The 18,463-nt window shown below is 49.8% G+C and overlaps 1 protein-coding gene across 1 annotated transcript in view; it reads right to left on the bottom strand.

Moving 5' to 3' along the window:
• Window positions 1-429: 429 nt before the first annotated feature.
• CAPN8 (calpain 8) overlaps window positions 430-18,463 on the bottom strand; it is a 98,518-nt gene continuing 80,484 nt past the window's right edge. The window contains exons 14-21 of the mRNA XM_075540585.1: window positions 16,355-16,423; window positions 12,814-12,871; window positions 11,085-11,149; window positions 5,593-5,661; window positions 5,190-5,268; window positions 3,969-4,085; window positions 1,904-1,962; window positions 430-453 (exon numbers count right to left, since the gene is read on the bottom strand). Coding sequence (XP_075396700.1) covers window positions 430-453; window positions 1,904-1,962; window positions 3,969-4,085; window positions 5,190-5,268; window positions 5,593-5,661; window positions 11,085-11,149; window positions 12,814-12,871; window positions 16,355-16,423 — 540 coding nt within the window. The remainder of the gene's footprint in view (window positions 454-1,903; window positions 1,963-3,968; window positions 4,086-5,189; window positions 5,269-5,592; window positions 5,662-11,084; window positions 11,150-12,813; window positions 12,872-16,354; window positions 16,424-18,463) is intronic.

An 18,463-nucleotide genomic window follows, 5' to 3' on the forward strand; every position in this document is an offset into this window, starting at 1 on the left:
GTAGCAATGAAAATCATTTTATGGTTGGGGGTCCCCACATATGAGGAATGGTAGTAAAAGGTCACGGCATGAGGAAGGTTGAGAACTGCTGCCCCAGAACATCTTCTCTCCTAAAGCCTGAAAAGCCCAAGGCACTCCCAGATGGCACCTCAGCCAGAGAAGAGTGACGTTCTGGCAACGGCTTTAAGGATTTCATTCCCAGCGGGCCCTGGGGTCAGCTCAGGAGGCCCCTTGCTGCTGAAAAAGAGGCCCAGTTTTCTCCAAAATGCTTTGTGGGGGCAGACGTGGATCTCCAAATACATCAATAGTCAAGACAGATCGGTGTGATCAATGCAAGCCCAGGGCAAATGCATGGGCACCAATTTATGAAGAAGGTGGGGAGAGGGACAGGCAGGCAGCCGGAGAGTCGCCGGTGTCCACAACGCTGGCTCAGACCACCACACAGCACAGCCACTGCAAGGAAGGGGCACAGGGGTGAGCATGCCACATCCTGCTGGGGTGGGGCTCCCCGAGCTTTAGGGCAATGGGTGTTCTCCACCTCACCCAGACAGGATCTTTGACCCTTCCCATCCTCCACTAAGTCTTTGCTCAAAAATAAGAAATGAGAAGGTCTTTGATGACGCCACGGACTCTTAAGGCAGAGAGCCCTCTATGAGTTTGACTTAGAATACGCTCCAGACCCCAAAAGAAACTTTCAGAAAGAGATGCGTATGTGCCCATCTATACAACGCACATGCGCCTGGGTGCATATGCATATATTCAACTTTAGGTTCAACGCTGTTGTCTGGGAAGATCTTCCCTGCATCACAGCAGTGGAGCACATGGCATTCCCATTTTAGAGAAGAAAAGAACACTGGCCCCTGCCCAGGCAAGTTGGCAAGACCAAGAGCAACTGGTCCTCAAGTTGCACTGCCTCAGATGCTGACTAAGGTCAAGGCCATCCTCCCGGCCTGGGCCCTCAGCACAGGCCCGCACTCCCTGCTGTCCCCTCGGCCAACAAGGGTTCTGGTGTATAGAGTCCTGGCCTCCTGGTCAAAGTGCTGTGGAGGTTGATACCGTTCAGAACAGTCCAGTCATTGCCATCAGAAAGAAGGGCCCTGCATGCATTGCATAGCAACCAAAATGCTGCCCATGGTATCTTGGTAGGAAAGGAACTGCTATGCCCTGTTCAAAAATGGCAGCTGACCACACAGCTTTCAGTGGGTTTTTCTCACCAAAGTTCTGGCTGAAGTCTAGACTCCCACAGCAGGCTCCTGAAAACTTTTAGGAGGAAGGACTGTGGTGGGGTTTTTACAGAGCAACATTATTGGCAAGCGGGTACAGATCAACACACTTTCAAAACAGTGTGGCTGGCCACACCTTTGAGCAGGGAATAGCTGTTCCCCTCCTATTTGATATGATAGGCAACAGATTTGGTTGCTATGCAACCCATACAGAGCCCTTATTTCTGATGGCAATAACTGAACCGGTTTGAACCAGTTGGAATCCCTGCTTTTCTGCTTACAATCTTATATGACTTTCCGTATATAAAAAGCACTCATTTATTTTGCATCTTCATTCTACCTTGCTGCAAGTTAATGTTTTGTTTCCAATGTCCTTCCATAGACAAATCTAAGACACATGGTCCTAGAAGTCAAACTCTTTGAATTGTATCTACCAAGTCCAATTCCATCCAAATTAATGAGAGCTTGTATCCTTGAAATGAGTGGAAACATAACTGAAGCTTATCTTTTAAAATAGTAATAGAGGAAAATGTTAGGTAGACTACATAACGGATCATCACATTCATCTCCACACAAACACCCACCCACCACAGAACATGTATGGCATTCACACGGAACTAAGGCAGGGTGCTATGCATGGCCATAGCTCAAGAACTTCAAATACCATCAGCAAACGTTACCTCAGCAAGAGAGAGCTGGACGGTGCCACTTTGGTCTTTGTCTAGAAGTTTGAACATTTCTGAAATGCCAGAGAAGGAATGAAATGAGATGGGGATTTTCTTGGACCCTGGAACAACCAGAAAGCTGCCTCTGCCCATTGCCTCCCCTGCCTGGGACCCTCCTTCTTGCTCCGCACCACATCCCACTATTGAATACAGAAAACATTTTCCCCAGGTTGCCCCCCCACCATATTATATGCCAAACTTAAGGCGCTGCTTGCTAACACATGGTCAGTGTCTGTATACTGGGAGATCAGCTGCTTAAAGATCATCTCCCTGAGAGTTATGAGCCATCTAGAGCAAGCAGACCCTAGGTGGGGCTTACTCCCTGCTGATAAGATAGTAGATTGTTCTGCTGAAGGAGGGCCCAAAGACAAGGTCAAGCCAACTCAAAGAGGACTAAGGTTAGGCTGTCACCTTGACTTTAGAGTCTGCCAATCTTGTCATCTGTACCCCTAGCACTTCCTCTTCCTATTGTGTGCACACCCCTAGTCCGTCCCCCTCCTATTGTGTGTGTGCCTATGGTACACCCTTTGCTGTTATGATGTACTTAGGGGGGCTTGCACATTCCTGAAATATATATATGCTGTGATTGGAAATATATTCACTCTGTCTGCGAGGACCTGACTGTTGGGAGGTGAGCATGCACGTGGCTTATCTTGTCTGATGTCTCTTTAATTTTATCCCCCAATTACACAACCACCCCTTGGACCCATTTGATTGTGGGGGGCCCACAATCCCCACCCCACACCCACCTACTAGCTCCCACCTGATGCCAAAAACTTCAAAAAGCTAAATCCAGGTCTAATGTCCAAGGTGAGCTTTGGGGCCTAAGATATCCTCTGCTCAAACGGACAAACTTTCAGTTGTCAGCATCTCAGATGTTCCAAATCAGAAAGGTATTTCTCTAGAGCAGTGGTTCTCAACCTTCCTAATGCCGCGATGAGACCCTACAGTTCCTCATATGGTGGTGACCCCCAACCATAAAATTACTTTTATGTAATTTTAATTTTTAATGTAATTTTAATTTTCTTAGCTGTCATTTTGCTACTGTTATGCAGCATAATGTAAATATCTGATATGCAGGATGTATGTTCGTTGTTACAATTTGAACATGATTAAAGCATCATGATTAATCACAAAACCAGTCTGTACCTATATACTCGAGTATAAACTGACCTGAATATCAGCTGAGGCACCTAATTTTACCACAAAAACTGCACTTAAAATGTACTGAAAAGCCTCAGCTTATACATGAATATATGATAATTCTATATTGTGATATATTTATTTTGAATTACAAATAAATGAAAACTTTGTCTTGAAGCACGGTTCAGCATGGGTAACAGTCTTCATGCCGGGTACTCCTATGTGGGCATATGAGCATCGGAAATATGTGTTTTCTGGTGGTCTTAGGCTACACCTCTGTGAAAGGGTCGTTTGACCCCCAAAGGGGTCTCAACCCACAGGTTGAGAACCGCTGCTCTAGGGGCGAGGGGAGGAGAGGGACAGACGGTACTTGATCTTTTGTGGACAATCCAGGGGCTTAGCTCTTTCCAGACCCCTGACCTGTTCCCTTTTGAATTTGCCACCTCTCAGCTCTCCCTCCGCGAAGATAAACCATCTCCTCCCTAATAGGTTTCCCTTAACCTGAGTCAAAGGCCTAAGGAATTGAGAGAGCATCTCCTCCAGGGAAGGGTCTTCTTGTCCTCAATGCGTCTCCCATGGAGGCATAAATGTGAACAGACACAAAAGGCTGCTTAAGGGCTCAGTCATTTTGACCCCACGGCCACACATAGTATGTGCTCAACACTCGTGATGGAAACTTTCCCAGTCTCTCTTCAAGCCTCTCACCTGGCCAGCCCAGATTAACTCAGACCCGGGCTCCTGTACCCCTTACCCAAGGCTCACAGAGACCCCACATTTGTCCTAGACCCCTGGGACCCCGGTACCCAAAGGCAATGGTTGGCTCTGCCCTGGACTGTGGGGTATGGTGGGGTGGGGGGTGAAGGAAAGAGGGACTCACTGAAGAGGCTCTCCAGGCGGATCATACAAGCGATGAAGTCATCAAAGTCGATGCTGAGTTTGCTGCTTGCATACCTCAGGGCAATGGTCTGCTGCACCTGGTTGTTGAGGGTGAAGCCTGAGGAGCAGAGGGGCCAAGGTCACAGCTGCACCCAGCGCCCAAGCTGGGCTGTGGGTCTGTATCCATGTTTAAACCAGCCCAGGTGGTGCAGTGGTGGCACATTGGGCTGCTACCGAGGTCCCAAGTTTGAAACCACCAGCCTCTCCGAGAGAGAAAGAGGAGGCTTTTCATTCCCTTAAGGAGTTACAGTCTCGGAAACTCAAGGGGCAGTTCTACCCTGTCCTCTAGGGTCGCTATGAGTCAGCATCAACTTGCTGGCAGTGATTAGAAGTGAAAGTCTTCATGGTAGACGAAATGCCAGGTGATCTTGTAGCTCACCCTTATCAAGATTCGCTCTTCCTTGGTCCTAAGGGCAGACTTAGAGCTTCAACACGAGCACTGTCTATAATGCAACAACTATGAAAAGCCGGGTGCCATCGCTGTTGACACAGGGGGGCCCCGTGTGTATTGGCATATAACTGGGCTCCATAGGATTTGCAGAGGTGATTTGGGGATGTTGATAGCCAGACCTTTCTTCCTCAGCACCGCCGGGTGGTTTGAACTGCCAGCTTTTCTGATTCATTGTGCCATCCAAGGACTTCACACCAAATAGACTTCCCTGGTATAACATCACAGCTGACACGGCAAGAGAAAGCGGAGGAGGTCACGGGCCAGCTCCCTGCCTATCCCCTTCACAGCCCCGCCGTCTGTGATTGCTGTGCCCCCTTCCAGTAACACACTGGAGTGCTGTGCCGTGCTGTATCCACCCTGTACGCAGCAAGCACTCCGCAAAGCCTGGGTCACAGTGATATGCTAACAGGAGAGCTAACAGGGATCGTGAGCAGCCGTCATAAGAAAAGAAAGGCTCACCGCTATCAAGTCAATGCCAGCTCAGAGCAGCCCCACAGGACAGAGTAGAGGACCCCTGTGACTCTTTATGGGAGGGGAAAACCCCCGTCTCTTTCCCTCAGAGCAGCTGGTGGTTTCAAGCTGCCGACTATGCAGATAGCAGTGGCCCAATGTGTAAACGCTACATGCTCAGAGCTCCAGCAACGAGTGGACTAGCTATTGAAAATGAGCGTACCTGGCTCCCAAAGCTTTATCTGGAGAGTGTGCCCTCACCTGCCTTCTTGAGCGCCGTCCTCATCTCGTGCGCATCGATGGTCCCAGAGTGGTCACCATCAGTCTCCAGGTAAATCTCCTAAAGCAGAAGAGGAATCCCAGTTAGGAAACAACCCTCCATGGGCCCGGACCTCCACCCCACTGCTTTCTTGGAAGACCAGGGACCCACTCCAGACTCCATCACCTCTTCCCGAGAGAGAGAGTGCAGAGCTAAGAAGGTGGGCTGAGGGCCAGGGAAGGGTCCGTCCCTCCCACAGGTGGGGTTTCAGGGCCGGGATTCACATGCACATCTTTCTCCATCACCTCTTGTGCCATCCTGCCCAGGTATCTGACCATGGCTAAGGATCTGGTCAGACTAGCGTCTGCAACAGGCTGGGGCTGAGTGCCGAGGGAGAGTAGTTACCAGATACTTCTTAATCTTCAGCCAGAGCGTCTTGAACTCCATCAGTCCCAGGGTGCCCGTCCCATTGGTCTGGACATGTTAAAGACCAACACTATGTAGTACTCATTTTGCCAGCAAGCTTCTGGATGCCTTTCTCTCGTGTTCCTGCACTGTGAGGGCCTAAGCCTTAGAGAACTAGCCATGTCTGTGGGAAGCAGGGCGGCATGGGTTGGAGGTAGCAAAGTCAACTCGGGATTAAAATGTCACTCACTCACTAAGACCCTCTTTAGGGGCCAGGCAGGGACTGGGAACATAGGGTAAGACAGGAGCCTATAGATCTCAGAGCAACTTCATTAACTGAACACGCTAACCAACCTGGGATATGAAAAGGATTAAGCTGAATTTAAAACAAAAGCCTTTGTCTTCAGGCTCCTGGCAGCCCCATGGGTTGCAGAACAGAAAGGCTCGATGGGATGGGGTTTTCTTGGTCATACTTTATGGATACAGCCGCGCCCCCTTTCTTGTGTGGCGCTGCGGTGCCGTTTTAAAGCACCAGCTTTTGTGAGAAGTCAAGCACAGACTGTCTGTACCATCCAGGATCCCCCCATTTGAATGGCGGAGATGGATAATTCAAGTTAAGTAGAGTCAGCTGGGATGCCAGTGTGCTCACAGGAGCACCCTCAGGAGGCATGAGCTTGGGATCTTCTTCCCCAGTGGACTTCAAGTGCTCCTCAACGTGCCACACAGAGAGTACTGAGGGCCTTCCCCCCCCCCCCCCCCCGCTCGATCCCCCCACTGACACCTGGTGCTGGACCACAGCCTCAGCAGCATGCCTGGTTCATAGGCCTCTACACAACCAAAATAGGTGGGGGTGGGGCAGGGGGTGGGCAGGGAGGTAGGTGGAAGCTCCTTGGTGCCCCACTTTACCTTCATTCAACAAAGATTTATTCATTGAGTACTGTGCTAGATGATAGAGTTCTGGAGGCATTGTGTTTATGCACTGGGCTGCTACCTGCAAGATCAGCAGTTCAAAACCACCAGCCGCTCCTTGGGAGAAAGATGGGGCTCTCTATTCCCATAAAGTTACAGTCTCAGAAACCCACAGGAGCAACTCTAACATCGACGGGATGGCAGTGAGTTTGGTTGGTTTGGGTGCTGGGTGATAGAGGTTTGGTGAGGAACTACCCTTTCCCTTATCAAGTGAAGTTTGTTTTAAACTCTACCCTCCTCACTAATCACAACCTGCCAATACTCAACAGTTACAGCTCAGAGGTTTACATTCTGAAGCAGCCCACCACTCCTGCCTCCTTTAACTAGCCAAACCAAGCATCATGTTCATGCCTAAGAATGCCAGCCTCCTCTCTTAGTCTCTATTTCTAGACATGTGTCTGCTGTATCTTATTTCATCTCACATTCATAAGACCTTGTGATCCTATGTTCCAGGAGACTGGCATCCACAGAATTTGCTAAACATCCCTAAAGTTACTCACCTAGTAAATGAAGAAGTTAGAACAAAAGACTTCTCTGTTTCCAGTCCTTGACCTCAAGCACCGACCAATCCTACCTAATCCAAGCCTGCTGTGGTTGAGGAGCTCCCAACTCGTAGTGGCCTACAGGACAGCGTAGAGCTGCTCCCAAGGGTTTCCAGGTCTTTCAAATCATTATGGAATCAGGCAGCCAAGAAGCAGTTGGTGGTTTGAGCTGCTGACCTGATGATTAGCAGCTGAGCACTTTAGCCATTGTGACACCCAGGCTCTCTTCCCTGGTACTCAGTTCCTGATGCACATTGGGATTCGCTGTAAAGAGCTGTCTTATAGTTAGTGAGTCAGGTCTCCAGGAGTGGGACTCTGGTTCAGAACCATAGCCACACCCACTAAATGGTAAAATTGAAAGCACATCAAGAATTCTCCACAAAGGATGTATAAGGCTGGTGGGATTTGATCAAGTGCATTGTAGCCCAGAAGCATTGAAAGCCAAATGAAGGCTGAGCATGACAGCGGGACAAGAAGAAAGTAAAAAGAAATAGAGGAAAGAACTAGGAGGCAAGGGACATTTATAGAGGTATAAATACAGGCACATACATATGTCAATATACTTATATATAATGATAGGGACATAGATCTATGTACATACATTTATATGTTAAGTATTAAGGTAGCAGACAGACATTGGGCTTCTACTCAAGTACTCCCTCAATGCACGAACAATTTGTTCTAATAACCTGGCATTCTGTGATGTTCACCTTCCTGACATGATCACTGAAGACAAAATGAGCGCATAAGCAAATGTAGTAAAGACAGCTGATGGTGCCCAGCTATTAAAAGATATAGCATTTGGGGTCTCAAGCGGCCATCTAGCTGAGAAGCAACAAAGCCCACATGGAAGAAGCGTACCAGCCTGTGTGATCATGCGGTGTTGACAAGATCAGGTATCAGGCCTCAAAGAACAAAAACTCATATCATAGTGTGCTTACCTTCCCAACATGATCACTGAAGACAAAACAATCATATTGATGCAAATAGGGGAGGGATTCCAAGTGGAAGCCCATAGCCCATCTATAGGCAGTTGGACATCCCCTTACAGAAGGGTCACAAGGAGGGGATGAGCCATCCAGTGTGTAGTACAGCACTGACGACACATACAACATTCCTGTAGTTCTTTAATGCCCCCCCAACTATCATGACCCCAGTTCTACCTTATAAATCTGGCTAGACCAGAGCATGTACACTGGAACAGATAAGAGCTCTGGACACACAACACAGAACAGATAAATCCTCAGGACCAATAACAATACCATGAGGTAGGGGAAGGTGGGGGGAGAAAAGGGGAACCAAATGCAATGATCGATATATAACCCCATCCAGGGTGATAACAACGGAAATGGGTGAAGGGAGACAGCAGACACTGTAAGATATGAAAATAATAATTTTATCAAGGGTTCAGGAGGGTAGGGGGAAGAGGGTCAAAAAGAGCTGATACTAAGGGCTCAAGTAGAAAGAAAGTGTTTGGAAAAGGGTGCTGGCAACATATGTACAAATGTGCTGGACACAATTGATGCGTGGATTGTTTTGTTGGGGTTTTTTAAAAAAATCATTTTATTGGGCGCTCGTACAACTCTTATCACAATCCATACATCCATCCATGTGTCGAGCACATTTGTGGATTGTGATAAGAGCTATAAGAGCCCCCAGTAAAATGATTTTTTTTTTTAAGAACACTCCACAAGGGCCACAGCTCTGTTTTGGCTGTTCGACCCACAGTGCCCTTGGGGACAAACAAGACAATGCCCGGATGTAAATCGAAGCCAACAGACACGGTTTAATGAAAATGGTTTAGAAGTCAAGGAACCGCCTGTAACAAAGTGAGTCAATACCCAACAATTCTCTGTGGCCTCCAAATTACATGGCTCGCCACATAGGTTGATGGAAGGTTACAAGTCACACAGGGAGTGGTCCCTGGCACTCTGGGACCACAAGGATGGCTGCATTGCTGCTAGCCCTAGCAGAAATCTGCGCTCACACCCTCTACAGGACAAAGCCATGCAAAAGCCAGTAAGATCAATCTTGTTAAGGAAGCCTGCACAATCCTGCCCAGCTCAGCATGGAGGACGCCTATGACCTGAGGAGAACCTTCCAAAGTATGATTTTTAAGGAAATCACCCTCATGATCAGCCCAATAGAGAAGGGTCACCTGGACCCAACCTGGGCAAAGTTGAAAAAACTGCTGTTCATGGAGGGAGGTGGGGCGGAAAGGGGGAACTGATGACAAGGATCTACATATAACCTCCTCCCTGGGGGATGGATAACAGAAAAGTGGGTGAAGGGAGACATCGGACAGAGTAAGATATGACAAAATAATAATTTATAAATTATCAAGGGTTCATTAGGGAGGGGGAAGCGGGAAGGGAGGGGGGAAATTGAAGAGCTGATACCAAGGGTCCAGGCAGAAAGCAAATGTTTTGAGAATTATGATGACAATGAATGTACAAATGTGCTGGACACAATAGAGGGATGTATGGATTGTGATAAGAATTGTATGAGCCCCAATAAAATGATTTTTAAAAAGAAAAAAATGATGTTCGACCACTCGCAAGAGTGCCTTCATATAAGATGTTGTGCCCACCTGGAATGCCCTAACCTTTTCCACTCTGCCTGCAACTCCGACACATCCCACCATGCACCATGAGGGCTGACATTAGCTCAGAGGAAGCAGATAGGCTTTCCCATTCTGAACTCTTGGTTGCTCAGTTTCCCAAAGTGGGCAACACTGCCCCCACAGGGCGCCATTGGGGCCCTCCAAAGGGCTCCACAAGCAGATACTTACACTTTATCCTGGATTATGGGCTACAGTACAGAAGATTTTAAATGAGAGGATACTGAATAATTTTCTTTTATCTAGCAAGTGGGCAGTAGACCAAATACATTTGGGAACCTATGATTTGTAGTAGCTGCCTGGGGCTGTGTTAAGATCCTAAGACAAAGCACAGGTAGTGGAGGGGAGGAGAGGAAGGGGAGGGGAGGATGGGGATGGAGTCCGATGGAAACAGACCCCCACGATAAGCTAAAGGAGTACAGAAGGATGAAGGAGCACACACAGGCCACCCAGCTGCTGGTTCTAGAAGTAGGGAGTTTCAACAAGCCCAGGGAACATGGTCCACTTCTGCTTTCTTCACCTGTAGATGGTAGATGATTTCAGGCTTCTTGAGGAGCATGTAAGACTTTAGATAGATAAAATATACTGTTTTATAAAATATACACAAACAAGTGTGCATTGTTAGGTGCAACTTAGTTCTTCCCAGCAGAATGAAACACTGCCTGGCCCTGCACCATCCTCACAAGACTTTATGTCTGAGCCATGGTTGCAGCCACCATGTCAATCCACCTCACTGAGAGTCTTCCTCTTTTCACAGATCCTCTGCTTTCCCAAGCGTGAGGACCTCCTCCAGGGACCGGCCCCTCCTGATAACAGGTCCAAAGTACATGACATGAAGTCTTGCCTTCTTCCCTTGAAGGAATGTTCTGAGAAGCATCAGATATATAACTATATATATATATATATATATATATATATATATATATATATATATATATATATATATATATATATATATATATATATATATATATATATATATATATATATATGAAAACCTGGTGCTTCCAGATAACACCAAGTTTGGCAGTTTAAACCCACCAGCCACTCCACAGGAGAAAGACAAGACTGTCTGCCTATAAAGATTCACAGCCTCAGAACCTTATCTAGAGTCTCTAGAAGTCGCAATAGACTCAATGACAGGGTTTGGCTTTGTTTTTCCCCTTTGTGAATACACACACGTGCATTTAACACTCCTCGACGCACAGATACAAACATGTCCATAGGTATCAGCTATCTGTACGCATTCAAGTTTGCAGCACGATGCCTATCGTGTGCTCATTTCCACTCTTGGCCATTCTCCTTTTGCCAGGTTGAGGAGCTGGGAGAAATAGGGCAAGAGTAAGGCAGTGAAAGGATACATCCAACAGGCTGATCATTTCTCTGCAAGTGTTGATGTTGAAGCCATCGAACTTGATGTCTGTTCCTAGGTATTAAATAGAAAGGGGGTGGGGAAGGTAGAATGAGGACCAGGAAAAACCATCTCCATGGCAGGAGACCAAGGACCCCAGCTGGGGTGGAGCTGAGCATGTTGTCCCACTACAGGCCCTGGAGGCCATGCAGGAGAGTGGTTAGCAGCCCTCTAGTCGGGGTCAGTGTTCGACGCTGAGCTCTGCTGCAGCGATTAAAGGAGATCACGCAGATGGGGTTCTCAGCACAATCCGGGGCCCCGGGTGAGCTCCTGGCAAGCCAGCTTCTTATTAGCTAGCTCTTATTCCAAGCACTGCGCATGGACTCCTCAAAATAACCTCCTGTGGAAGGTGTAGGCATCGTCCTATTTTGTAGATGAGGAAACTGGGGCCCAGAGAGATGAAATATATTGTCCAACTTTGCACAACCAGTAGGGGGCAGAGTGGGGATTTAAATGTGGGCCTCGGGCTCCCCAGCTTGTGCTTTGACCCACTGGTCAGGTGCTGTTCACTGCCACGGCGGCCGTGCTGACTCAGACAGGCCGTGGCATCATTGAAGGAAAGGCCGCCTGGTTCTGTGCTATCTGAGCTCACGCCCAACGCAGTGGCTCCTGTGTACTGTAAGTACCTTACTCGTTGGGCTGTGAACTGCGAGGTCAGCAGTTTGAAACTACCAGCTTCCCACGGGGGGGAAATGAGGCTTTCTTTCTATTCCCATAAAGTGTTACAGTCTCAGGAACCCACAGGGGCCACTGCACCCTGTCCTCCACCCCACCTTGCTCACACCTGGGAGCTTCACCAAGGCAGGAGCCAGCGAGACCTTACAGCACTCCCATCAGCACCCGTTCTGCCCAAGTGGGAGGCAGGAGCAACAAGAAGAGGACACTTCGGCAGACCTAGCTGGTCTATCTCTGGGCCAGAAGGGAAATCAGCTCCACGTTTACTCCTACAGGGCTGGGGCTCAGACGAGGGCAGTTTAGCCAAACCAAACCCACTGCCATCAAGTTCATACCGACTCATAGCGGCTCTACCGGGCAGGAGAGAACTGCCCTCGTGAGTTTCTGAGACTGGAACTCTCTCTGGGGGCAGAAAGCCCCAACTTGTACCCTCAGAGTAGAGGTGGTCTCAAATTGCTGACCTTGCAGTTAGCCGCCCAACATGTAACCACTACGCTGCCAGGGCTCTGAGAGCTTGGTAAAAGTTCAGGGAGGAATCTAAGGGAACTAAGCTAGACTGAGCCCTTTATCTCCTCGGCAAACCTTTCTCAGAAGACTCACAAGCAAGTAAGTCCTTTAATCTGCACAGGGCTTCCACAATGTCAGTGACTTGCTTTATGAAAGATGATCACACACGTCACTCCCAGCTTTCCATTTTCCTCATGGCACTCAGCACACCACAACCCAGGCCTTGTTCCTGCACGTCTGCAGGTCCAAGCGGGTCTGCCAGCACTGTCCAGCCCTCTCAGCCCTTGCTGAGCCGGCACTGCTCAGCCCCCATCACCACCATCAGCCCCTATCACCACCCCCACCACCCCACCTCCCAGTTCTGCCTGTCAGGCGGAAGAGGACCAGCCAGACTAGTTCAAGGGCCCTTCTCCCCATGAGGTGGAACCCAAAGCCTGCCCCTGGCATCCCTCGCAGGTTCCTGTGGACTTTCTCAAAGGCCTCAAGGGGGAACTTACGTTTGGAAAACACTCCATTCAGAACCACCTTGAGCTCACTGGCGCTAATCTCCGAGTCCTAGAAAGGAGATATGTCGTGTCAGTCTACACAGACACTGTGACCACACACAAAACAGCGGCTTTTCTTTGAAAGCTCAAATGCCTTTCCCTCTGGGGCCCTGGCATCCTTGCTGGGCACGTGTGGCAAGATGTGAGCACTGCTCTGCCTGCAGCTGAAGGCCCTGTGCCCGGACCCCCTGCCCAGCACTGGCTGAATCAGAGAGCAAGCTCAAACAAAAACCCAAACTCACTGCCATTGAGTCCATGCTGACTCCGAGGGAACCCGCGGGACAGGAGAGAACCACCCACAGTGAGTTTCTGAGACTGTCACTCAGGACAAGAGTAGAAAGCCCTGTTCGGGCCCTTGTCCCCTCCTGCATGGCACTTGCTGAATCAGAGCGCAAGCTGGGGTAGAGGGTAACAATAACAGGCGTGAGCACCATGCACCACCCTCCACACACACATGAGGACAACCATTCAAGCTTCAAAACAACTCCACATCCACTAGAGAATTAAGGAACCCATGATTTCTTAAACTAAGCTCTATAGCCATATCCAAACCAAACTAAGCCCACTGACGTCTGGTCGATTCTGGCTCATAGCAACCCTCTTACAACCACACCAGGCCCAGTAGGACTGCCCTGCAAGGGCAGTAGCTGCCAAAGCAAGCTGCTTCCGCCCGTGGAGGAACTGGTGGGCTTGCACCACTGACCTTCCTGTGAGCCGCTGACCACTAACCCGCTGCATCGCTGGACACACATGAGTGTCACTTTCAGATTCAAGGTCATTTCTTGGTGTTTCCAGCTACAGAGTGGCAGACATGGTCTTTGCACCCTAAGTCGATCGCACCCCGGAGCACCAACCTTCACCACAGCACCCCATCTCTGCCTTTGGGGGGAGGGGATGTTATTTCTTTCTGCAGCCCACCGAAGACTGGGAGCAGAGATTTAGGGGATAGAACTTCCCACATTCGCTAAATGTCTACGTCCTATTTGGGTGAATACCAACGAGCGTCCGCAAAGCTCAGGAACCGACTGAGCTAAGGTGCGACTGCTGGTTCCCTCCCTCCCAGAGGAACGAAGAGGGACGGAAACGGAAGCCCATATGCAACTAGTTCACACAACAGGTGAACGGGACATGTGGACATCAGCCACTGTGACCGGAGACCAGAAGAACCAGACGGCACCTGGCTACCAGGAACAACTGCTCTGCAGAGGATGCCGCTAGAAGATCCTGGACAGAATGGGGCAAACTGGGATAGGACTCAGTGTCCTCAGAGAGAAAGGGGGATGGAACCCCCTGACGATGGCCCTTTGCCACTCTTGAAAGTGGCACTTGCCACCACGTGAAAATAATCCACCGCTGACGATAAAAGGGCAACGTGATGCTCAAAGGGTCAGGAAAGGAAGAGGAAGGGACACACAGAACATAGGGAGGAAGTGGGGGACACGATGGTACCTTGAAACAATGAACCAGGTGTGGGAAACAAACTGTACCAACCGCTTAATGTAAACCAATAATCTGCCATTTAAACCTTCACCAAATTTACGATGGCATGCTTTTCCAAGAGAGACATCGCACACTCATTTGGGGATCAGTGTTGTACCCAGGGCAGATCTGCTCCCTCCATCTCCAAGGGAGGCAAATCTCAGGCATGATGAAAAGCAAGGTGCCGCAAGGGGTCACCAGACCCAGATCTGGGTTCCGATGTTGGCTGCAGCCTTTCCCCGCTGGGTGACCTTAGCAACGGCGCTTCCCTTGTCGAGGGTGGTTGGAGAGTCTGTCCCCAGGGTGCTCCTCCTGCTCCTCCCCGTGCAGGCGCTCCTCCTCCCCCAGCCAGAGAAAGCTCAAAGCCAGTTGCGGTTGGGTCGATTCCCATGCATGGACCCCCATGTGTGTTAGAGTCAAATTGCTTATTCCACAACATTTCTGATGGCTGATTTTTCCAGGCCTTTCTTCCAGGGCAGACTCAAACCTCCAACCTTTCAGTCAGCAGCAAAGTAGGTTTGTTGCTAACACCACCCAGGGACGCCTGGGATGGCAGGTGGCTCCCTTCAGCCACGGGGTTGTTGGCCTGAGGAAACCTGAGAAGCCTCTGGTGACACAAATGGTCTTCACTCAAAGACTGATCTGAAGGTTGGCAGTTTCAACCACCCCACGGCCCTGCACGGTGTAAGAAAGGCCTGGTGATCTGCTTCCAAAACAGATAACGGCCAAGAAAATCCTAGGGAGCAGTTCCACGCTACAGCACATGGGGTCACTGTGAGTCACGACAGATGTGGCAGCTACAGGGCTCACTTTGTTTTCAAAAGACCTGAAAAGCCTCTTGGCCAAGAACACAGAGCATGGCCCCCGTGACCCTGCTGGGAAAGAAATGAGAGGTCAGGGCGTCGACGTTTGAACCTTAGCCCCGTCCCTCCTCACCACTACCCCCACCCCACCCCACCCCTGTGTGGTCCCTTCACCCGCAGAGACAGGAGAGTAACTGATGCTACTCCGGACGATCGAGCGTAGAGAAGAGTAAGATGAGGCATGAGGAGAATGATACAAATACAGCACGGATGCTGGTAAGACACTAGAACCCCTGGGGAGCTGAGACCACCAAGTCTCGTTCTGATAACTCTCAGGTTGAGCCTCCACCTCGGACCGAAATGAGCTCGTGTGGGAAAGCGTTTCGTCAATGACTCCACAGAGGAGCTGTGCTCCCGGTCTTGCTTTCTGCAGAGGCGGCTGATATTTGTTCTACTCCATTCACCAGTCCAGAAATTTGCCCCGAGTTTCCCTGGGGTGGGGCAAGCGTGACTGCTCCCCTCCCTGGGCCCTGTGGCACACCGTATAACCCACCAGGGAGCAATGCATGCGCTGTCTTTATGGGACTGGTCGTGGTACCTCTGGCCCCGGGATGCTCTAACTTGCCCGTGGCCTCCATGGGACCAGAATCACAGGAAACCATGACTCAAGGGAAGGAAATGAGCAGTGAGCCCCCAAGTAGTGCAAGGGGCACAGCCATGCTTGAATACAGGAGTCAGAGTGCTCTTTGTTCCCCCTCACCCTGTCCTCCTTAACCCCCACCTCCCAGAACCGCCCCCTCCCACCCTCTCCAACCCCCCAACCCCCAGGAGAGTGAGCTGGACATTCTGCACACCAATCCCAGAGCCAGTTAACTGAGCCACGGAGCCCTGGCTGGGCCATCCTGCCCCCTCTGGAGGGTATTGATCTAGAGGGATTTCGCTGCCCTGGCTGTTTAGTCAGAGGCCCCAAGTTGGCAGGGCCAATTTACAAACAGAACAGGCTCTGGCAGGACCTGCAGATTCGGTTTCCCGTTTTCTCAAGAGTCAGTCACAGTCACAAGAAGAGGGACCCTTGGTGAGAGGACTCTCCCCAAGAAGTGACTGCTGGACATCGTGACAGACACGGAGGCCAGGGCCCAGAGACCTGCAGCCTCTCTTGTCTCTGCCCACCTGTCCACCCACCGGAGGTGCTGTGTTTTCCCGCCACGCACCTGCCCTGCCAGCTTCTCAAACAGGCTCTTGAACTGGCCATCGTCCTGCTTCACGTCGCTGGGGTGCGGCTGAAACAAAGGAGAAAGCAGAGTTAATGGTTGCACAAGTCGAAAGACTGAGATTTAAAATCTACCTGTTCACTCGCTGATATCTACAGAGCACCCATCATGGGCCAGGCATTGGGCTGAGAGGGGCACGGGGAGAAATTGAGAGGCACATAGGAGGTCCTGCCCCTGGGGAGTTTACAGGACAGCAGTGATGCAGTGCTGAGATCTGAGGCGAGTACTGAGGTCCAGGAAGGTGGAGAAGTCATCCCTACCAACCCCAAGTTTGGGGGGCAAGGGGGGCTTTGGGACCCACCTGCAGGGAATCCTGACTTGTGTATTTGAACTCTAGAAATGACATAACATTTAGTGCACAGTTCGATGCCTTTCCTTAGCTTTCATCAGCAGCGCAAAGAGCAGTGTGATTACGAAGTAGTTAAGAACACAGAGGAATAGACACAGGCGAGCGAGGAGACAGAGGCCAGAGTTCAAATGCCAGAGGGATCATTTACTGAGTACCATCTCGGGCCTCTTCGATCGCCTCAGCTCAGAAGCTTCCATTCACAAGGCTTGTTTCCTGGGGTTATTTTGAGAATCAAATGAGAGCTAATGTGTGTCACAGTCCTTTAAAAATTACAAACCATCCCATGGGTGACTCTGTCCAGACACTTACTGATATGCCAGCGGACTCCATTCAGAATAGAAGGAACCCACCCCACTGTGACCACAAGACCAAATGGAGAAAAGGACACGTGTCCCGGGCGGCTGAGAGAGGGTCCCTCCAGAGTGTCAGGTCTTCTACAACGGTCACTCAGGAAAGTACAAACAAACTGTCTGATGCATCTGGACAAGACTCTGCTGATCAGAGGAGCAGTCATAATAAACCCAAACCAAGTTCACCGCCATTGAGTTGATACCGGTGCACAGCAAGCCCACAGGACAGGGCAGAACTGCCCGTGTGAGTTTCTGAGACTGTATGTAACTCTTTGTGGAAGTAGAAACACCTGTGTTTCTCCCACCCACCATTTGGGGGGTCCCAACTGCTGTCCGAGTGGGCTGCAGCCCACAGCAGGGCTCCCAGAAGCCGTACTACTTCTAAAATCATGGCAAACCAAACTCCTGTGAGATCCTTCCCATGGATGACTTCATATCCAACAACCCCCGATGCGTTGGGTCTCATAACTGCCCCATCTCACAGATGGAGAAACTGACATTTCAGATGTCAACAGGCTGGGATCACACAGCTGGTAAGTGATGGAGCCAGGACTCAAATCCCACCAGCCCCTGCTGCCGCTACTATTCCTCGTTCTGAATCCTGCTACACTCAACGGCGCTGAGACCGTTTCCTCGACTGCAACATGAGGATAGTGGCATGTCCCATATTTGTTTCCGTTAAAGATGAGCATATGGCAAACTGTCTTCCAAGTTTTGAGAAGAAAAATGATACTCACTTCTCATCACACATACAACCGTAAAATAGTTCTGTAGGAGAACAAAAATGTGTTCTTGTAAAACAAATACTATGTCCCAAATGGTAGTGGGAAGTCCTGGAATTCTGGACAGAGAACAATAGTCCATGATTCCTGGGCAGTGCACCAGGGGAAGGCCCTCAACCAGGACCGTCAGGGCGACAACAATGGGCCCAGCACAAGAATACCTGTGAGGGTGGCGCAGGACTGGGCAGTGTCTTCTGCCTTCTGGGTTGGCAACAACAACAACAACATAGCAGAGGAGGAGGAAAAGTAAAAGGAGAGGAGAGAAGAACATTTACATGGACATCAACAAATACAGCTACTAACTGTAACATTGGCAGTCCAAACCCAGCTGCTGGGCCCTGGTGATTGGCTTCCATAAATATTATAGCCAATAAAATAATATCCTGTCGCAGGAAGTCTCTCTGAGTTCGAATTGACAGCACCCAACACTGGCAGCAAATCCTGGTATATAGCAGACACTCTGCCATTCAGGAGTGTCATTGGTGAGTCAAGGTGAGTGTTAAATACAAGACCATGTGCAAGATGCAGTTACCTGATGGTGACTATGGTATACTTCACAGTTGTTCAT

Source organism: Tenrec ecaudatus, chromosome 1 (assembly GCF_050624435.1).
Source record: "Tenrec ecaudatus isolate mTenEca1 chromosome 1, mTenEca1.hap1, whole genome shotgun sequence".
In the NCBI taxonomy this organism is placed as follows: Eukaryota; Metazoa; Chordata; class Mammalia; order Afrosoricida; family Tenrecidae; genus Tenrec; species Tenrec ecaudatus.